This window comes from Lepidochelys kempii, chromosome 16 (genome assembly GCF_965140285.1).
Source record: "Lepidochelys kempii isolate rLepKem1 chromosome 16, rLepKem1.hap1, whole genome shotgun sequence".
In the NCBI taxonomy this organism is placed as follows: domain Eukaryota; kingdom Metazoa; phylum Chordata; order Testudines; family Cheloniidae; genus Lepidochelys; species Lepidochelys kempii.
In genome coordinates this window covers 6,073,425-6,095,933 of record NC_136395.1, presented here as the reverse complement: position 1 = coordinate 6,095,933, position 22,509 = coordinate 6,073,425, and the positions used below count along the sequence as shown (strand labels likewise).

General features: G+C 51.4%; 1 protein-coding gene across 1 annotated transcript; it reads right to left on the bottom strand.

The window, feature by feature from the left end:
- Positions 1-7,865: 7,865 nt before the first annotated feature.
- Positions 7,866-17,322, bottom strand: PTGDS (prostaglandin D2 synthase). The gene is made up of 7 exons (XM_073314476.2): positions 17,131-17,322; positions 16,427-16,566; positions 14,610-14,686; positions 13,394-13,507; positions 12,839-12,940; positions 9,809-9,834; positions 7,866-8,045 (listed from the first exon to the last, which is right to left on the bottom strand). Exons 1-6 carry the CDS (start codon positions 17,227-17,229, stop codon positions 9,809-9,811), a joined length of 558 nt encoding a protein of 185 aa, XP_073170577.2. The 5' UTR covers positions 17,230-17,322; the 3' UTR covers positions 7,866-8,045.
- Positions 17,323-22,509: the final 5,187 nt, after the last annotated feature.

The following is a 22,509-nucleotide window of genomic DNA, read 5'->3' as shown; positions in this document are numbered from 1 at the left end:
GCGAAGGGCAACAAAAATGATTAGGGGTCTGGAACACATGACTTATGAGGAGAGGCTGAGGGAACTGGGATTGTTTAGTCTGCAGAAGAGAAGAATGAGGGGGGATTTGATAGCTGCTTTCAACTACCTGAGAGGTGGTTCCAGAGAGGATGGTTCTAGACTATTCTCAGTGGTAGAAGAGGACAGGACAAGGAGTAATGGTCTCAAGTTGCAGTGGGGGAGGTTTAGGTTGGATATTAGGAAAAACTTTTTCACTAGGAGGGTGGTGAAACACTGGAATGCGTTACCTAGGGAGGTGGTAGAATCTCCTTCCTTAGAAGTTTTTAAGGTCAGGCTTGACAAAGCCCTGGCTGGGATGATTTAATTGAAGATTGGTCCTGCTTTGAGCAGAGGGTTGGACTAGATGACCTCCTGAGGTCCCTTCCAATCCTGATATTCTATGATTCTATGATTCTAGCCAGCTCAGCACAGCGTGTGGCTCAGCGCCCCCAAGTTCTGATGAGGGGGATATGGCTCTGGGCTAGTGTCCTAAAAATAAAGGGTAGTGTAACCACCTTTCTGTATACAGTGCTATAAAATCCCTCCTGGCCAGAGGAAAAACCCTTTCACCTGTAAAGGGTTAAGAAGCTAAGATAACCTCGCTGGCCCCTGACCAAAATGACCAATGAGGAGACAAGATACTTTCAAATCTGGAGTGGGGGGAAACAAAAGGTCTGGCTGTCTGTGTGATGCTTTTGCCGGGAACAGATCAGGAATGCAGACTCAGAACTTCTGTAAAGTTAGTAAGTAATCTAGCTAGAAATGCGTTAGATTTCCTTTTGTTTAACTGGCTGGTAAATAAGCTGTGCTGTGTGGAATGTATATTCCTGTTTTTTTGTCTTTTTGTAACTTAAGGTTTTGCCTAGAGGGATTCTCTATGTTTTGAATCTGATTACCCTGTAAGGTGTTTACCATCCTGATTTTTCAGAGATGATTCTCTTACCTTTTCTTTAATTAAAATTCTTCTTTTAAGAACCTGATTGATTTTTCATTGTTCTTAAGATCCAAGGGTTTGGGTCTGTGTTCACCTATGCAAATTGCTGAGGATTTTTATCAAGCCTTCCCCAGGAAAGGGGGTGTAGGGTTTGGGGGGGGATATTTTGGGGGAAGACGTCTCCAAGTGGGCTCTTTCCCTGTTCTTTGTTTAACACGCTTGGTGGTGGCAGCATAGGGTTCAAGGACAAGACAAAGTTTGCACCTTGGGCAAGTTTTTAACCTAAGCTGGTAAGAATAAGCTTTGGGGGTCTTTCATGCAGGTCCCCACATCTGTACCCTAGAGTTCAGAGTGGGGAAGGAACCTTGACATAGTGGCAGAGTGCTGGGACCATTTTGAGATTTTTTTGAGATCATTTTGAACCAGAAGCACAGCAGGATTTTAAAAGGTTTTGTAAAAGAGGATTGCAGCTGTAAATTCTGTGTTTCTGCCTGGGGGACAGAGCAGCAAGCATAACAAAGGGATTCTTCTTTTCTGAGCTGGAGTTTTCCCTACCTAAAGGCAGGGTAGTTAACCTCCTGCAGGGAAATTCACAAGTTTTTCACAGACCTGAAAAGGTGTTTTTTTTAAGCTAAGAGCAGCTAGAGGGTTTTCTGTCTATTTGCCTGGAGAGAGAGGTGTTAGGGGGTTTTTTTGTTTGTTTTTTGTTTTTTAAGGATTTTTCTATAGGCTGAGAATAGCTATCAGAGAACATAGGTATCACATTACAGCACAGCAAAATTTTACAAGCCAGGTTTTTTTGGTTTTGTTTTATGGTTTTCTTTCTAACTCTTGAGTGTAAAGTTAGTTAAAAACAGAGAGGCTAGGATGACACAAACCAAGGCACAACACAAACTGGAGTTAACCAGACTGGAGGCAGTGAAAGAGGCAGAAAAAGCCCAAGAGGCTGCCCACAGGAGAGCTATGGAGGCAAAGGAAAAAGAAATGGAGGAGAAGGAAAAAGAGAGAAAGCATGCACTGGAGATGGAGAAGGCAAAGGCTCAGCAGAATATACCGGATAACCCTAACAATTCTTACCCAACAATCCACAAATGGGAGTGACTATGTCCACAGTATGATGAATCCAGTGATATTGCTGAATATTTTCTCACCTTTGAGAGACTGTGCATACGCCATAAAATTCCTGAAGCTAACAAGATGACCATGCTAGTCGCAAAATTGACAGCAAGGGCTCTGGACATATTCAATAAGATGCCTATTGATGAGGCTTCTAACTATAATAAATTCAAGGATTTGGTTTTAAAGCAATTTCAAGTTACACCTGAAACTTACAGGGTAAAATTTAGAGCCCTTAAGAGAGGACCTGGACTAAGTAACGTGGCTTATATAAACCAGATGAAGGATCTGTTAGATAAATGGGTCAGAGGAAGGGGTGTAACTAGCTTTGAAGGAATGTGTGATTTGATGACTCAGGAGCAATTGCTGAATATGTCTAAGGAGGATATTAAACAGTGTTTATGGGGTAAGAAAATGGACTCAGCAGAAAGTCTTGCTTCTTATGCTGATCAGTACGAGCAGTCCCAGACCGCCAAAGAGGTGGGGCAAACCAGAACAAAACGGGTGGAGGGAGGAGAGAGAAACAACCCTGGTCACAGTAGGAGTGGATACCAGAAGGGACAACCTCAGATCACACCGTACTACCTGGGGCAGCCCAAGACCCCAACTACACACCAAGGAGCACTCCAGACACGTTATCATCCCACCACACCATTCTCCAGCAACCCACCTTGCCCCAGTGACCCGTCAGCTGGACGATGTTTTAAATGTAACGAGCTGGGGCATGTAAAGGCCAACTGCCCCAAGTACCCCAACAGATTACAGTTCATTGCACTGGAATCACACCAGAGGTCCTCAGGCCCAGACACCTCCCAGATACCCTCGGAGCGGAGGGAAACTGTGAGTGTGGGTGGAAAGAAGGTCACCGCATGGAGGGTCACCAGAGCACAAGTGTGGGCTATCCATGCTTCCTTACTGGACCCCGATTTAATCAACCCAGAGATCCAAGTGATGATTCAACCCTTCAAGTCAAACTCTTTTGACTTGCCTACAGCCAAGTTGCTGGTCCAGTACAAGGGCTGGTCAGGAACGTGGACTTTTGCAGTCTTTTGCAGTCCCATCCCCATGCTGTTGGGGGAAGACTTGGCCAATCATGTGAAGCTAGCCAAGAGGGTGGGAATGGTCACCCACAGCCAGGCTAAGCAAGCTGCCACACCTAGCTCTGTTCCAGAAACTTCTACCAGGACCCGGTCAGAGGTGATGGAACTGGACCCCATGCCAACGTCTGCAACAGCAGTAGTGGATCCAGTCCCAGAGACCCAGACAGAGCTAGTCTCAGAACCGGAACCGGCGGAACAACCAGCACCAGACCCATTGCCAGCACTGAATCCAGTACTTGCAACCCCAACACCAGTGGGCCCCACCAAACCTGCACTGGCAGCAGCAGATAACCCTACACAAGAGGCTCAGCCGGAGCCTGAACCCCAACATAGTGCAGCAGCGGAGAGCGGTTCACAGTCAACGGAAACAGCCCCATCCCCTACATCACTTCCAGAGGGACCAAGCCTAGGTCCACAATTCAATGAGGAACTGATGTCTCCAGCATCAAGGGAACAGTTCCAGACTGAACAGGAAGCAGATGAAAGCCTCCAGAGAGCTTGGACAGTGGCATGGAGCAACCCACCGCCTCTCAGCTCTTCTAATTGATCCAGGTTTGTTGTAGAAAGAGGACTTTTATACAAGGAAACTCTTTCTGGTGGACACCAGGAAAACTGGCATCCTCAGAGACAGTTGGTAGTTCCAACTAAGTACCGGGTAAAGCACTTGAGCTTGGCCCATGATCATCCTAGTGGCCATGCTGGGGTGAACAAGACCAAAGACCGTTTGGGGAGGTCATTCCACTGGGAGGGAATGGGCAAGGATGTTTCTACCTATGTCCGGTCTTGTGAGGTACGCCAAAGAGTGGGAAAACCCCAAGACCAGGTCAAAGCCCTTCTCCAGCCACTCCCCATCATTGAGGCTCCATTTCAGCGAGTAGCTGTGGATATTTTGGGTCCTTTTCTGAAAAAGACACCCAGATGAAAACAGTAGATACTGACTTTCATGGATTTTGCCACCCGGTGGCCGGAAGCAGTAGCTCTAAGCAACACCAGGGGCTAAAAGTGTGTGTCAGGCAGTAACAGACATTTTTGCCAGGGTAGGTTGGCTCTCCGACATCCTCACAGATGCAGGAACTAATTTCCTGGCAGGAACTATGGCATGCCTTTGGGAAGCTCATGGGGTGAATCACTTGGTTGCCACCCCTTACCATCATCAAACAAATGGCCTGGTGGAGAAGTTTAATGGAACTTTGGGGGTCATGATACGTAAATTCATAAATGAGCACTCCAATGATTGGGACCTAGTGTTGCAGCAGTTGCTCTTTGCCTACAGAGCTGTACCACATCCCAGTTTAGGGTTTTCACCATTTGAACTTGTATATGGCCGCGAGGTTAAGTGGCCATTACAGTTGGTGAAGCAGCAATGGGAGGGGTTTACACCTTCTCCAGGAACTAACATTCTGGACTTTGTAACCAACCTACAAAACACCCTCTGAACCTCTTTAGCCCTTGCTAAAGAAAACCTACAGGATTCTCAAAAAGAGCAAAAAGCCTGGTATGATAAACATGCCAGAGAGCGTTCCTTCAAAGTAGGGGACCAGGTCATGGTCTTAAAGGCACTCCAGGCCCATAAAATGAAAGCCTCATGGGAAGGGCCATTCATGGTCCAAGAGCGCCTGGGAGTTGTTAATAATCTCCTAGCATTCCCCACCTCCAACTGAAAGCCTAAGGTGTACCATATTAATTCTCTACAGCGCTTTTATTTGAGAGAATTAAAGGTTTGTCAGTTTACAGCCCAGGGAGGAGATGACGCTGAATGGCCTGAAGGTGTCTACTATGAAGGGAAAAGTGCTGGTGGTGTGAAAGAGGTGAACCTCTCCATGACCCTTGGGCGTATGCAGTGACAGCAGATCAAGGAGCTGTGCACTAGCTACGCGCTGACGTTCTCAGGGCGTACCACTCCATTGACACAGGTAATGCTCGCCCAGTTAGAGTCCAACCTTATCGGGTGTTTCCTCAAGCTAAAACTGCTTTAGAAAGGGAGATCCGGTATATGCTACAGATGGGGGTAATCCACCCCTCTGGCAGTGCATGGGCATCTCCAGTGGTTCTAGTTCCCAAACCTGATGGGGAGATACCTTTTTGCATGAACTACCTGCTGTGACTCACCCAGACAACTATCCAATGCCATGCCCAGATGAACTATTAGAGAAACTGGGATGGGCCCAGTTCATCTCTACCTTGGACTTAACCAAGGGGTACTGGCAGGTACTGCTAGATGAATCCGCCAAGGAAAGGTCAGCCTTCACCACACATGTCGGGCTGTATGAATTTAATATGCTCCCTTTCGGGCTGCGAAATGCACCCGCCACCTTCCAAACACTTGTAGATGGTCTCCTAGCGGGATTAGGAGATTATGCAGTCACCTACCTTGATGATGTGGCCATATTTTCGGATTCCTGGGCAAAACACCTGGAACATCTACAAAAAGCCTTTGAGCACATAAGGGAGGCAGGACTAATTGTTAAGGCTAAGAAGGCCTGAACAGAGTGACTTACCTTGGACACCAGGTGGGTCAAGGAACTATCAACCCCCTACAGGCCAAAGTGGATGCTATCCAAAAGTGGCCTGTCCCAAAGTCAAAGAAACAGGTCCAATCCTTCTTCGGCTTGGCTGGATATTACAGGCAATTTGTACCGCAATACAGCCAAATCGCCGCCCCGCTGACAGACCTAACCAAAAAGAAACATCCAAATGCCATTCAGTGGACTGAAGAGTGTCAGAAGGCCTTTAACCAGCTTAAAGCGATACTCATGTCTGAACCTGTGCTAAGGGTCCCAGACTTTGACAATCTGTTCCTAGTAACCACAGATGTGTCCAAGCGTGGTGTGGGAGCAGTTTTAATGCAGGAAGGAACGAATCAAGAGTTCCATCCTGTAGTGTTTCTCAGCAAGAAGCTGTCTGAGAGGGAAAGCCACTGGTCAATCAGTGAAAAAGAATGTTACGCCATTGTCTACGCTCTGGAAAAGCTACGTCCTTACGTTTGGGGACGGCGTTTCCACCTGCAAACCGACCATGCTTCACTACAATGGCTTCATACCACTAAGGGAACTAACAAAAAACTTATTTGGTGGACTTTAGCTCTCCAAGATTTTGATTTCGACATACAATATATCTCAGGAGCTTCTAACAAAGTGGCTGATGCACTCTTCCATGAAAGTTTCCCAGAATCATCTGGTTAAAATCGTCCTTGAGATGTGAAAAATATTGTTAGTCTTTATACACTTGGTAGTATATCTAGAGGTGCATGTGTCTTATTAACTCTGTTTTCTCCTAGAGCTCCAGGAAGAAATCACAGCCAGCGTTTCACCCTATCTGTGATTTGCAGGGGGGCGTGTCCTAAAAATAAAGGGTAGTGTAACCACCTTTCTGTATAGTGCTATAAAATCCCTCCTGGCCAGAGGAAAAACCCTTTCACCTGTAAAGGGTTAAGAAGCTAAGATAGCCTCGCTGGCACCTGACCAAAATGACCAATGAGGAGACAAGATACTTTCAAATCTGGAGTGGGGGGAAACAAAAGGTCTGGCTGTCTGTGTGATGCTTTTGCTGGGAACAGATCAGGAATGCAGACTCAGAACTTCTGTAAAGTTAGTAAGTAATCTAGCTAGAAATGTGTTAGATTTCCTTTTGTTTAACTGGCAGGTAAATAAGCTGTGCTGAATGGAATGTATATTCCTGTTTTTGTGTCTTTTTGTAACTTAAGGTTTTGCCTAGAGGGATTCTCTATGTTTTGAATCTGATTACCCTGTAAGGTATTTACCATCCTGATTTTACAGAGATGATTCTCTTACCTTTTCTTTAATTAAAATTCTTCTTTTAAGAACCTGATTGATTTTTTCATTGCTCTTAAGATCCAAGGGTTTGGGTCTGTGTTCACCTGTACAAATTGGTGAGGATTTTTATCAATCCTTCCCCAACAAAGGGGGTGTAAGGACTGGGGGAAGATGTCTCCAAGTGGGCTCTTTCCCTGTTCTTTGTTTAACACACTTGGTGGTGGCAGCATAGGGTTCAAGGACAAGACAAAGTTTGTACCTTGGGGAAGTTTTTAACCAAAGCTGGTAAGAATAAGCTTTGGGGGTCTTTCATGCAGGTCCCCACATCTGTACCCTGGAGTTCAGAGTGGGGAAGGAACCTTGACAGCTAGGAACCCATTTCGCACAGGAGCAAGGTTAAGAACAGGGCTGGGGGTGGGTGGGTGGAGCTGGTCTGAATCTGCAGTGCTGCCCCCCCCCTTCGGGGAGAGACCAGAACCCACAGCAGGGGGAGATGAGGAATAATGTGGTTGGCTTGAGGGAATCAGTATTCCCAAGAGGTGTCACAATCATCAGACCCGTATTTACACAGAGCAGGGCTGAGGGTTTGCCCAGACAAGACTGGCTCAGCCTGTACTCTTAGCCCCAGCTTTGAGCACTGCTCACATCTTACTCCTCATTAGACTTGGGCTTGACTGACCCTTGGGGCTGGGGTGTGAGGCTGAGTCAGGGCTGGGATTTGGATGCCATGATCCCAGACTCCACTGAGCTGTTCTGGGGAGATTTCAAATCGATAGGGTGGAAATCTCCCTGGATCATCTGACTTCTCGAGATTGCCAGGTCTTGAGTCAGACAGTTACCTCCCCCTCCCAATGGCCCATGTGCCCAAAGCCTTTCTGAGGAAACACGTGAGAAGCGACAGGCTGGTGTTTTACATCTCAGTTTTACTCAGGAGGGGCTGTTATACACAGAAGCACTAGCCCAGCGGCACACGAGGCTACAGAGCAGAGACCGCTACATCTATGCGGGGAGGATCTGTGCCGGCAGGTCAGAATGTCACTTTCTCTCTGAAGGAAACCTGGAATGGTGCCTCGCAATCTCCACCTGGAAGGGAGGAGAAAGGAAATGCTGCTTAGACATGAATTGTTATGCAGATAAAATTACACAGGATTGTTTCAGGGGACAAGACTTGATATCACATTTATTATAATAACACAATTTGATTTAAGACCAATAACTAATACCTAATACCTATGTATACACACACACACACAGACACACACAAATCAAATGTTCTGCAGCTGCTAGATAGTTACCAGTCCTGAAAGTAGCTTGAGTTTGTGGCTTGGGTTCATAGCTAGTGGCGGCTAACTGGCCAGGAAAGCCGGGCACAAGGAAGGGCTGGGTCTCTGTTGGGCGCGCACCGATGCCCTTCCATGTTGGCAGCAGAATGTTACCCTTCAAAGTCTTCCATCTCATCCATCTTGTTTGTAGGCTTTAGTTTGAATCCAGAGTCTACAGGTCTTGCTGTGTCACGCTGCTTCTGGGTTCAGTGTGATTGATCACCCGTCAACTGCAGACATGACTTTCAGCCTAGGACCTGGCTTTGATGTTCCTTCAATTGTACGATTGTTCTTTTCTTTTGAGGGTGGACTCTTCTTGCTTTGTCAGGGCTGTTGTCTGCATCTTCAGCCATTGGTGTTTACACTTTATTTCATCAGGACAGGCTGGGGCTGGAGGTTGATTCCATCATCCATCCATACCTCATTCCCACATCTAAACTACACTAATCAGATTACAGCAGGGTTTTGCAAAAATGGAGTGAGCATTTTAAAATGGAGTTTGGGAGAATTTAAAATGGAGTTTGGGTTACAACATGGACAAGTGTAAGGAATGGCAAACAGTGAGCAGAAGTTACAATATAGACAAGTACAATGAATGACAACCAGTGAGCAGACATTACCATGTTGAAACAGTGCAAGTTTCAGTGCTTTAAGCAGCAATTGGATTGAAAGTGAAACTCAATTAGCCAGTTATTGGGGTACCTGATTTTATGAATGAATGTACTTTCATTCATAAAACTTTACTTATGAAGTTATATTAATAAAGTGAACAATTAAAAACAATTTCATTGATCAGTTCTACACAATGACCTTCCCAATGCTTACCCCAGGGCTTGTAGCATAGCCAGCAGCCTCTCCCATAGCGGCTTAGCCTAGGCCAGGACTTAGGGAGACCCTGGGTGGTGACACAGGGCCAGAAAGACCCATGGGGTCTGTCAGCATCCAGTAACCCTGAATCCCTTATTGTTCATTACAGCCCAGTCCTGTCTCTGCCACCAGGGACCCCACACTCCCTTTAATGAGGGGTCAGCCATATTTTTGGTGAGCTCCAATTTGGGCCTGGACAAAAAAACTCCTTGTAAGTCACTGTGAGATCCCTGCATGAGACTCCATGAAAGTGTAATGGCTGGCAGTGTTTGACACATCCCAGCCTGGAAGTAGGTGCTGCTCTGGCTGGGAAAGGGTTAACTCTACTAACGCTGAGGTGGGTGATTCATTACCCCACCCAGAATAAGGGAGGTGGGTGTGGTTCTCTAGAGAGAGGATCTAGGGTGAGGGCTGAACAATCTTGAGGGAGGAACTGGAGGAGCAGCCCAGGCTGGGGAGCAGGTTGAGATGAACTTTATGTTCATTTTGCTGTTCAGAGGAGCAGAGCCTGTGGGCCATGTCTCAAGCAGGCTGGGAATGGCATTTGCTCAGAGAGCCTCTCTAAAGTCACACTCTGTATAAACACCTCTGTTGTGCTCTCCAGACTGGAGCAGTGGAAGAGAAGCCACAACCCTCTGGAGAAGTGATCCTACTCACCTACGCAGCATCCGTCATGCATTTGTCTGGGGAGAGAAGTACAAACAGAGATCAGCTGACATGGGCACCCGCCTTTGGAGAGACCCACAGGTTCAGAATCCCCGGGAGAACTCCGCAGGAGAGCCTCTGCTTAGTGCTTCCCTAGGCTGTTAGCCAGGTGCAGGAAAGCCCAGTAAGGTGTGCAGTTCCTTCTTGCTTATTTGCTGCTGGTTATAGCAGATCCAGCCCCACCAACCTTGGGAGCTGGTGTGGGCCTACCCAGCTTCCCACATACCTCAGGTCAGTTGTGGGGCAGAAAGCAGAGTGCCTTCCCCCACGGAAGGGCTGTGAGAACAGAGAAAGCCAATCCAACAGCACTTCCTGTGAGGGAGCACTGCTGTCAAAGACCAGCTGTCATAGACCCTGGCACGTGCAGCAGGCAGCTGACATTTCTTTAAAGGTGTGTTGGGGGGAGCCTCTTCTGTTCCCATTAAAAAGACACAAGCACAATTTGAGGCACAATTAAATGTCCCTGCTCAGTGCAGGATTAGAATAGCAGAGAGCTGCAGGTTGTGGTTGAGGGGAATCGGCAAAGCTGTACATGGGACAGGGCTGGAAGAGCAGGGGGTCAGGACGGAGGGGCATCGGCTGAGCTGTGCATGGGGCAGGGCTGGAAGAGCAGGGGGTCAGGACGGAGGGGCATAGGCTGAGCTGTGCATGGGGCAGGGCTGGAAGAGCAGGGGGTCAGGACGGAGGGGCAATGGCAGAGGGACTAGCAGGGGGCAGGGCACTGCAGTGCTTTGCTACTCCAGGAAGCTTTGCAGTTTGCCCACACTGCTTGTCCCGAGCCAGTCCCATTAGTCCCAGACATTGCTGGGCTCTCTGTCCAGGGAGTAGGACCTGGCCTGCCTCCTTTCCAATGTGTTTGCCTACTTTAAACATATTTGGTGACTAGACGTCACCACTATTGCACATCCCCCTGCCGTCAGGAGACGGCTGGGCTGCTGCAGCTAGGGCTGAACCTCACAGCTCGGTAGAGTGGCTGATGACCTTCGCCCTGGGCAGCGCCATAGAAAGGTCACTAGGAAAAGACCTAGTGAGCTGATGGGCCTTAAGGCAGGACTGTTCCACACAGGCTGTTCCCCAGTGTTCCCTGGCCAGGCTCTTCCACAGCCTGCGGAGCCCACATGACTGTCCTTGTGCTGAGCTCCACCCCAATGCAGCTAGTGGTCCCCCTGCCATTCCCTCCCACTCCAGACTCATAGCCTTCCCTCACCCGAGGGCAGTTCTCATGCCCCCTCTATCCCTTGCAGGACTGAGCCTGAACAACCCTGAACAGTGACTTAATTTCCATCCAGAGGTCTCCATTGGCTTCTTCTTGTCATGGATATATCCCATAGCCCCAGCTTGAGCTGCAGGTCTGAGACCCTGGAATGGAGGATGGGAGGTGACCTCAACTCAGCTCCGCTTGTTGGGCGTGTGCCAGGAACCCATGTGCCATACAAATACCAGGCCTGCAACGGAAGGGTAAATTGGGTGGCCTCCCCCTGAAACCTCAGCCCAACAGTGCCGTCCGCTCACTAGTTGCCCCCTTGACTGCACCAGGGTGACACAGGTAATGGTCATTCCTGCAAGCAAGAGTTAGCAAGATTTTTTTGTCTGCTGTGGTGGGGCGAGTGCAGGTGCCGGGTGCTCTGGGCAAATCCCTTCCTCAGCCATCTCCTCTGCCCTCCAATGTGTGCAGTGAGCTGAGCTCCCATGGAACCAGGTCTGGGGGCTGCCAGACCTGCCAGCAGTGAGGCTAGGCCCTTGCTGCTTTCTGCGCCTGATTCCACTAGCACAGCCTGGGTGCCTGAGGGGCTGGCATTCACGGGCCGGCATCCTTCCCATTCCAGGCAGGTTAAACTCCAGACAGAAGAGTCATCATTTAGCTGAGGGTTTGCAAAGAGATGAATGCTGCAGTCCCCTTGGACGCAAAACCATTGACTCAAAGGGATTTGCACCAGTGTCCATGAGTGCAGCAGCTAGTCCAAAGTGAGGATCATCTCTTCGGTAGAGCTTGTGGACCTAGCTCCCTAGCACCAGCTAGCTGCTGCGGACATCACCTCACATTAAATCCTAGCCTTGGGCACAGGAGCCCTGAGCTTTAGATTGCTCAGACAAGCTGGGAGCATTTCCTGTCCTCTGGATCCCCCATTTGCCTGGCCATATGTGTAAGAGTCACACGCTCCTTCACATGATGGTGCTTGGCCCATGCTGCCAAGTGGCTCAGCAGTTTCCCCTCTGGTTCAGAGCAATGGAGGCACCGTCCAGCACGGCTGGAGTTATTGGATGATTAAGGGACTGTGTACAGTGCCAGTGAGTTTCAGGGGGCACTGAGCGCCCTCCATTTCCAATCAAGTCTGTGGGGGCCAAATTTAGGAGCCTCTCTTTGGACACAGATGGCCAGATTGAGGCACCTACATAGGATAAGGCTGGGCTAGAGCCTAAGTTCCCTCTAAACTGTGTGGTCACCCTGCAGGCTACCAAGGGCCACGCAGGTGGGGAAAGGTGCCTCTCCCTCGGCCCCGGGCTGCTGCAGCAAGAGAGGGCTGGGGGGAGTCCTCTCTCCATGCTGCAGCCCCGGGGAAGCCTGCAACCCTCATCCCTCATCCCCAGCCCCACCCCAGAGCCCGCAACTACAGCCAGAGCCCTCACCCCCCCGACACACACCCTAACCCTCTGCCCCAGCCCTGAGCCCCCTCCTGCACCCAGAACCCCTCATCCCTGGCCCCTCACCCTAACCCTCTGCCCCAGCCCTGAGCCCCCTCCCACACGCCAAACCCCTCAGCCCCACCCCGTCACATATCACCTCCATATTGGTGCACACGTACTCCGCACATGGATGTAAAAAATTAGAGGGAACATTGGCTAGGCTACACGGCTGGGAACACAGCACACAAGCAGTTTGCATTACAGACAGGCTTGCCAAGTGCACCCTCAGCTCCTGAGCTCCACAGGGCATTTCTCCCAATCTTATCTCTTGTCTTTTTACCTATGGTTTGTTCTTACCAGTTTTTGGCAGGAGGAGAATAGTGTCCTCTGGGAGCCCCTGCGCCAAGGAGAACTGGGTGAACTTCTCCTGTAGTTCAGGGTTCAGCTCCGTAGTTCTGCCTGCAGCCAGGGAATCAAGACACTCCGGGTGAGAGTGAGCCCCTCTTGCTACAATCAGCCCCGTCCATGACAGCCTGTGTGTTAGCACTAGGCACCACTGACCCACAACACAGGGCCTGTGTCCGGCAGCCTCACCAGCAAATCCCCTTTCTATGCATCACAACCAGCCTTGCCTCAGCTCGGGGCACAACAACCACTGCCCTGCCACTGGGCTCTGGGGCAGAGCCTCAGGTTCTGCAGGGCCCCACGTCGCCACCCAACTCCTTCCTGGGGGATGAGCCCCCACTTCTTCAGGGCATATCCTGCAGAAATTCAAAACAGAGCCATGTAGAGTGGAAGGAGGGTGTCTCTCAGATGGGGGCTGAAGGGGAGCCCTGAGTCTCTGCCGGCAGAGTTCCCCAATGTGCAGGACAGAGGTGCCACCCCTGGGCCTTGGATCCAGGTGCCACGTACCGTACAGAGTCACCATGGTGAAGGTGTCGGTGCCCTTGAACTTCTTGGTGTACAGCAGGGCGTACTCATCGTAGTTGGTCTCCACCACACGGATGTCATGCTGGCTGCCCCAGCCTGCAGGGGGCATGGACAGAGGCGCAGGGCAGAGATGAGCAAGCACAGATACCAGTAAATATATGGAGCAGGGCTCTCCCGCAGGCCTGCTGTCCCCAGCTTACGAGCGGGGCTCCTCCCCCCCGGGCCCGACACCCCCAGCTAACGAGCGGGGCTCCCCCCCGGCCTGCCGCCCTTCGGCTGGTGTAAACAGGCATTGACTCCAGTCGAGCGGAGCCAATTCACGCCAGCTGGTAGGAGGGCTGCGCCCCTGATTCTGAGCCCCACAACCCTCTCTGTGGGTCGTTTGTCCCCTATCTGGTACCAATATTGGACTGGGGACGCCATTTTGAAGAGCACGGGGTTGTGCTCTATGTGAGGGCGCGCTGGCCGGGGCAGGGCAGCGTGCTCTTCACAATGGCTCCCCCATGCGGCGTGACTTTGAACTCCCCAGGCAGCGTTTGGTTCTAGAGACACAATTTTGTCCTCCTAAGAGGAGAGTGAGGTGCCCCCCGCTCAGCCAATCCAAATGGTCCTGTCACTCTCCCCGATACTCAGACACAGGACAGGGGGCTCTGCAGTGGTGACTCGTAGAGACCAGCACGGTTCCTCGACAGATCCATGTCAAAAACTGCAGACATGACTGAAACTCAGGGCTGTGATTAGCCAAGGTGCCCTGCACCTCCCGCTCCCACTGACTTCACAGTTCTCACACCCCTGAGTCAGGCCATGGCAGAGTGGGGGTCAGCGGGGACAGGAACCCAGCCCTGATGGCACTCGTTCTGGTGCCCTCTGCCTTGGCCCATTGCACACACCCTTTTCCAATGGCAGTTGGACGCCTAGCACAGGAGCCATTCCCAGGCTGAGCTCCTCAATCTCGTTTCTTGCACAGTTAAGTGCTAACAGCTCTAAATCCTTGTGCTAAATCTGCTCCCATTTTGGGCTGGGCTGGAGCTGGAAGGGGGCTCTCAGGAGAAAGCTGTGAGTTTATTTATCTAGTGACTCCTGGCCAACAAAGGGGCAGACTGTCCTGCTCTCAGCTGCGGGCACTGCCCAGGGCGCGGCGTGCCAGGGCGGGGCGGGATGCTGCAATGGAGCTAGAGCAGCAAACACATGCACTCACGTGGGCTGGTGTAGCTGAATCGGCCTGGCTGGTCCGTCTTGATGAAAAGGCTGGTCCTCTTCTCGCACCGATCAGACCTGGGCAGTGTGTGGGGAAGGCAGGAAGCAAGCACGTTAGCAGGCTGAGGGAAGACTCCGATTTTCCCATTGCCCCCAGCAGCGGAGGGAGATCCAGCGTCCAGCTGGTGAGCAATGCCTGGCGCCATACGGCCACTGCGGGGAGAGCTGAAATTCCCCCAAACTCCACCAGCCAGCAGGGCCGCCCCAAGCTCCAAGAGCACAACTGCCCAGGCAAAAACAAAAAACCAAAAAAAACAGGGGGGCCGGACGCCGCCCCTGGAATTGCGCCGCCCCAAGCCTGTGCTTGCTTTGCTGGTGCCTAGAGCCGGCCCTGCCAGCCAGACCCCACCCTCGGGTGTGCAGCAAGCTGAGAGGTGCGACCGCCATGCTGCTGCCTTGCACAGACTGCAGAGAGAACCGAAAACCCCCTCCAGGGGGCACAAGAGCCCAAGTCGGGATCCTCCAGCACTGGCCCTGGAAATCTGCTCAGACAGCAGCTTCACTAAGATCAGCTCTGCTTTGTCACCATGTGCTGAGCCTGCTTGGCAAGGACTCCGGGCACCTGGCCTTGCTGCTGGAGACCAGGACTCTGTACGCTGGTGGAGTGTGATCTGGAGCGAGCCTCCGTGTCACCCCCCAAACCGGCAGAGTCACGTCAGCCCTTATTGCCCCCCCATTACCAGCTCCTACAGCCCCATCTAGAGAGCCAGTCAGCCATCCCACCACCTGGCATCCACATCACACGGTAGGGACAGGGAATCAAGGAATCAGGCCTCCTAAAATCTATTCCCAGCTCTGACAATGACTCACTGTTTGACCTTGTCCCATCCCCTCTCTGTGCCTCAGTTTCCCCATCTGTGAAACAGGGAGACCCTGACTGACTTAATGGTTATGGGAGCTAATTAATGGCTCCAGAGTGCTTTGAGAGCCTCGGTTGGGAGGGCAAAGCATTCTTTGGACCCCCACAGGAGAGCTTTCTCTCTGACCCACAGCAATCCATGTGGGCGGTAGTAGAAACAGAGCCTGCTGGGCTAAGCTGGGAATCATAACTGAGAGGAGCAGTGGGGTGGAGACCCAGTCGGAATCCTGGGGCTGGGGCAATACGGAGTGTCAGAGGCGGAGTATTCCAGGGAAACCCAGCCCCTCCCTCCCATGGCAGGGACAGGATGCTGTGCCTGGCAGCCCTCCTCCACTCCCCCCGGAAGGAGGTCACAGCACTCTCCAAGGGCTCCTGGCTGGGGCCTGCTGCTTGGACAGGGCCAGGCTGTGACTGACACCCTGGAGGCTCCAGGAGGGGCTGAGCCACAGGCAGCCAGATCTCCCCGCAAGAGTCTGGTCAGCTCAGGGAGGCCGGGCTTCCCTCGCATAGGGCAGTTTGCACCCCAGAGGTGCTAGGAGGGAACCATCGCTGCACTCTCTGAGCCCCGGCCCTGGGACTGAGCCCTGCCCTTGCTCCAGGGTGTAACAGGGAGGAGAAGGCTGCTTGTACCCGGCCCAAGTGGCCCCCCACTGCCCAGACCTGCAGGCAAGGGGCACCAGACACCCCCTGTCCATGTCAAGATGGGGACAGGACCCCAAGCCCACCTGGGGTCTCCCTGGGACTGGTGTGGGGGGGAGGGGACAAGAGCATCCCTTGGGTGAAGGACCCCCCAGCGCCAGCTGGGCCCTGGGAAGGGGGTGGGACGAGCCTTTGTGAGGTGGAAATGGCGCCCTTCCCCCTCAGGCAGGGCAGGGCCCCAGTGGCACCGGCAGCCTTACTTGGGGTAGGTGGAGGTGACATTCAGGTTCCCATCTGCTGCGGGTGTGATGACCGTGGTGCACGTCTTCAGCACCTGCTTCTTCTCCTTGAACCACCTGGAGTTGGAGGCCAGGCCAATGCTATACCACTTCCCTGTGAACTGCACACAGACCCCAGTCACCACGGGCACTGCCAGGGCGGGCCAGACCTGGCTGCAGCAAGCCCAGGGTCCTGCCTTGGGCCAGACCTGCTTCAGAGGAAGGTATAAAAACCTTCCTACTGGCTGATTATTGGGAATAACCTGCCCACCTGGCTCTGCTCAGCCTGCCCTGACCCTGCCAGCCCCCTCTGTGCCCGGACAAGTGCCACCCTCCACTCTAGAGATGACCAAGCCGCTCTGCGCTGCACAGCCCCACACACTGGAGGTTCAGCATCTGAACCTGGATCCAAATGTTCCAGCTCTCCTACACTGGGCTGAATCAGAACCCCAGATCCAAACACTCTCAACTGGGGGGAGGGGAGTTCAGCACCCAAATCCAGCGTGGGACCCCAATTCTCAGCTGGGCACCAGCCGCCTTCATAAGGGCCTGAACCACCCTCTGCTCTGAATTGCCCTGCTCTCGGAACTGGTTGGAATCAGGATCCAGATCCATCCCTGCCTCTGAAAAGAGAAGGAAGGGAGCCAATCCTCTGGGCATGGGCACACACAGATGGGCCAGGTTACCTTCTCCTGCTGAAAGTCAGGTTGCACGGTGACTTCCTCCTGCCCATGGAGAGCACCAAACAGGGCCAGCCCCAGGAGGCTGAGCAGCGTGGCCTGCATGCTTCTGTCTCTTCCCTTCCCTGTGGCCCTTTGGAGCTGAGCTCTGTGCAGAGCGGAGGGAGAGAGGCAGGCTGTGTGTGAGCAGGAGCCCCAGTGCAGCCCCCTATTTATTGGGAGGCAGCTGACATCCCCAGGGTGGGAAAACATAGCACTAGCAAATGCCAGCCCTCATCACTCCCCTGCTGAGCTGGGTTATGCAAGAGGGAGTGAGCCAGTGAGCAGCAGACTCTGAAATGCAAAGGGCAGGCTGGGGGCTGGGTACCCACAAACTGCTCCCTGCTGTTGACTTTAGCTGTTTGCTTTCCAATGCCAAAAACTCTCACAGCAGAAACAGTGGCTCCTACCCAGTTTTGCAACCCTCCCAGCTCCCCAGGAACAGCAGAGAGTTTGGCTTCAGCTGGCGGAGAATGAAAAGATGTAAACTGCAACGAACAGATGAGCAAGAACACCACTGCCAAATCTATTCCTAAGGGAGAGTGGGGCTAGGGGAGCAGATGGTTCCAGCCTGACCAAGGCAAAGGGTTTGCCACCTTTCCCCACATGCACAGAGCAACTGGTGTACTCACCCTTTGAATGGTTTGGCCATAGATTCAGGAAAACAACAAAAGCAAGACAAGTATCAGAAGGGTAGCCGTGTGTCTGTCTCCACAAAAACAATGAGGAGTCCGGTGGCACCTTAAAGACTAACAGATTTATTTGGGCATAATCTTTTGTGGGTAAAAACCCACTTCATCAGATGCATGGAGTGAAAATTACAGATACAAGCATAAATATACTGGCACATGAAGAAAAGCAAGACAGGAATAAAACAAAGCACCTAGTAGAGAGAGAGCGCAGATTGTGTGCCTCTCCCTGACGTGCTGCATGTCTCAGGTCCAGGGGCTCTTTAAAGCTGGATCATATGGTTCAACTTATGTCAGAATCCAAGCCCCACAAAAGTCTTCTAAATGCCGTGTGACAGTCTCCTGTCTACCAGCCACAGGTTTGCAACTAAAGCTGTGTCTACACTGGCAATTGAATGACAAAACTTTTGTCTTTCAGAGGTGTTAACCCCCGCCCCCGAAAGACAAAAGTTTTGCCATGACAGGTGCCGCTGTGAATAGCACACTGTCAGCGGGAGCGCTCTCCTACCAGCAACACAAAGGCCGCTCGTTGGGGTGGGGGGAAGTTTGTTGTCGGCAGGAGAGCCAACAAACAGCGGCTACACGGCACGATTGCAGTGACAAAGCCATGTCGCGAAAAGCTGTGTAGTGTAGACATAGCCTAATTAAATTTTCCTGCCACTAATACACCTCATAGCTGGCACACACCCCTTGGTCATTCCCTCCATTGTCCTTCTCTGATACCTGAGAAAACTTTCTTGTTGCAAAAATCACTTTTCGGTTTGCATTCCACAGCCTCCCAGCATCCAGCTGCCCTGGCAGTCAGACAGACTCCACTGCATTTCTCTGCATGCAGAGAAAACAAACTCTTGGCAGCCCCAGAGCAACGTACAGCACAAAGTTCATGGCAGAAAGCTAGGCCTGGCATTCCCTTCCCGTGATCCACAAGGACCAGGTCTATGCTACCTGCTCTCTCTGTTGAGTGCTCCCTGTGACCATGTCCGTAGATGCGTTCTGTATCTGGACCCCAGTCAGGAATAGCCTGCTAGGGCTTGCTGGCCCAGCAAAGCGGTACAGCATATGCCCAGCCCCTTGAAGTCATTGGGGTGGCTCAGGTGCTCAGAGCCTTGCGGGATCAATTAGCAACACTTGGAAGTGGCTCTTGAAATAAATGGGTGGTTGGTGTTTATGCTGGCAAGGATCCTTCCCACAATCCAGAAGAGCAAGTTCGTGGCTGCCACTGATGTGATGCACAGCAGTAATGTGAGGAGGGTTGTATCTAAGCATGGCCTTCACAACCCATGCTCATTGCAGCTCCATTGAAATCTGGCCCAGCCAGGTTTGACTTGAGCTCTTCAGCCTTGATCCCAACTGCTCCTAAAGCTGTTCTTATTTCCTGGATGATTCCATGGGCTGCCCTAGATCCCAAACCAACGATCAGCAAAGTGAGTACCAGCTCTCCATCCTGCCCGTAACGCTAACATGCACCAACTTGTGCTCATCCACAGAGCTCTTAGGGGCCCCCAGTGCAAATGCAGTAATAAGCCTGGCTTCTGTATGCATTTCTGAGATACTTCCAAAAGGGTGTGTCTGCACTGCAATTAAAAACCCAGGGCTGCTGGGCCAGCTGACTTGGGGTGTGGGGCTGTTTCATTTGTAGGGTAGGTCCTGCCTGAGCTCTGGGACCCTCCCACCTCACAGGATTCTAGAGCCTGAGCTCCAGCAGGAGCCCAAACGGCTGCATCACAGTGAAACAGCAGACTCAGCCTTACTCTGCCTGCACAGGCCAGCCATGGCAGTGCACAGACCCTCAGAGGCTTGCATAGCCTTGCCCAGCTGTTTTGTGGGCTGATGAGGGCAGATTTTGTATGGTATATCTCACCAGAGTTCTTGGGGACAAAGAGTTTACTTCTTCCATGTCTTTTGCAGGAATAGCAGAATAAATTCTAGAGGTGAAATCCTGGCCAAACTCGCATTAACTTCAGTGAAGCCAGAGCCCTACAGTCTTATCCCCACTCCCACAAATCCACCTAATGCAGAAAGTTTCTTATGCCTCCGACAACAGACACAAGCCATTTCCTCTCCCAGACATGGAGCCCCAGGGTATTTTGCTTTCCATGAATCTGGCCTGGGAGGTGCCTTTACACCTACGTTTTTTATGTTCCTTAGCTCACTTTTCTGTGCCTTTCCCTATATGCTTCATTGGCCAAAGGCCTTTGCTGCTACCTTCTGAAGTGTCTATTTTTACCTCAAGCCCTACAGCATGGTTCAGTGTGTTGGAGACATTTTTTTTCTGTCCTCCTAACCTTGCTGTGTGCTGCAGGGCGATGCTCTGGCCCCGCTGAACAAACTGGCCCCCCTGAACGAGAGAAAAGCATGACTGGCAAAGCATGCCCTCCCCTTGTGACTAGTGGCAACAAATCCAAAGCACAAAGGACACGATTCCCCTGGTACAGAGCGCCCAAAACAAGCCTGCCCCTACCTCCTCATTGCCTTCACACAGGGCTTGCATGGAGCATGTAGCATTGTGCACTGGGTTGAATTTCAACCTAAACTGACTAGCATTCTGTTCCTGTGTTCATTTCTACAGAAGGCTCCCATGTTTGCTAAAAGCAGCAATCCTGCTTGGCTCGGTCAGCCCAGTCTGAGCTCTTGTGATATTTGGGGGTTTCTTAAAGCCCCAGCTTCTGGAGTTGTGGGACTAGGTTTGAATCTCAGCTTTCAGTTAAAAAGACCTACATGGCAGTTTCTTGCTCTTGTGATTGTGGAGAAAAGCTTGAACATGTGACCCCCCCACCCCGCCACTGCCAAAAGGCTCAGGAAGCAGAAGAATAAAGAGCCCAATGGTGACTGGTTTTAAAATCTCATGATTTTTAAGCCACTCTCATGGTTTTGGGGGCCTGACTCATGATTTTGGTGGAACTGCACCCCAGCTAGTCACCAATCTCTGTCAAATAGCGTCTCCTGCATGGGACGTTGTAACTATGAATGTATGTCCATGTATGTATGTCCAGTTTTGGGCCCCACACTACAAGATGGATGTGGAAAAACTGGAAAGAGTCCAGCGGAGGGCAACAAAAATGATTAGGGGGCTGGAACACATGACTTATGAGGAGAGGCTGAGGGAACTGGGGACGTTTAGTCTGCGGAAGAGAAGAATGAGGGGGGATTTGATAGCTGCTTTCAACTACCTGAAAGGGGGTTCCAAAGAGGATGGCTCTAGACTGTTCTCAGGGGTAGCAGATGACAGAACAAGGAGTAATGGTCTCAAGTTGCAGTGGGGGAGATTTAGGTTGGATATTAGGAAAAACTTTTTCACTAGGAGGGTGGTGAAACACTGGAATGCGTTACCTAGGGAGGTGGTGGAATCTCCTTCCTTAGAAATTTTTAAGGTCAGGCTTGACAAAGCCCTGGCTGGGATGATTTAATTGGGGATCGGTCCTGCTTTGAGCAGGGGATTGGATTAGATGACTTCCTGAGGTCCCTTCCAACCCTGAGATTCTATGATTCTATGCCCCCTAGCTCTGGCCTCCTGTCCAGTGACCTCCAACAGACCAGGTGCCTTTGCTAGTTAAAGGATTTGAGAGAGGACAATTCTCAGTTGTCTGCACTGAATACTAACAATCCCAAGGTTTCAGAGTAGCAGCCGTGTTAGTCTGTATTCACAAAAAGAAAAGGAGGACTTGTGGCACCTTAGAGACTAACCAATTTATTTGAGCATGAGCTTTCGTGAGCTACAGCTCACTTCATCGGTAATCCCAAGGTTGTCAGTGTCTCCACATCTATAAACTCCTTTGTCCTGTTCGTCAGCTGAGTTGCCCTGCTCTTTACAAAGGCTCTGGCCAGTAAGCCAGAGCTTGCATGGCAGAGGGAAAGGTTCTGGGCTTTGGTGAAATTCCATGTCTTCACTAAATTGTATCAGTAGAAACGAAAACACTAATTCAAGCAATGAGCTACCATCAGCCCATTGTGCAGCAGCTAGAGAAGGGTCGTGGTCTTGGCTTGTATCCGCAGAGCTGTATACATACATCCAGGAGTTTCTGCTGTCCCTGTGTTTAAGGAATGCTACAGCAGTCAAAGATTTCGATCTCAAGGGCAGCACTGTAGCTCGCAGCCCATTGCCTGACCTTATCTCTGGAGGTCACCCTGTAAACCAGCCACATGCTAATCACGCCTACATTGGGATTATTTTATCTGTAAAATCTGAAAACCCTAGGCAAAGCCCTGCCTGGCCTCTCTATTCCTCCTCCTCCCATTCCCAATCCAGTCCTGCTCTGGGCACTAGCTGGGTTTGGTACAGTGTCACTGGAGCAGGAGCTCTCTCCATGCAGGGAGCTGAGGCAGGAGGAGTGCTGAGTGAAGACAGCACGACATGAGGCCTGGAGGGAAAGGGACAAAAGCCCATGAAGATCAGGGCAGTGAGTGGAAGCCTCCCAAAGAGACACTCGCACCCACAGGCCTGCTCCCTGGAGGAGTGAGGGTGTCTGGGTTTGCTCACCTCATTGGTAAACTGGAGAGAGATGATGCGCCCCAAAGGAGGGGCAATGTGCTCCAGTGAGTCGGGCCTCAGCCTGGCAGTCCTGAGGCCTGGCTTCTGTTCCTGGGTCGGCTAGGTGCCCCTCAGTTAGTCAAGCCACCTCTCTGTGGCCAGCTTCCACCTTTGCACATGTGTATAATA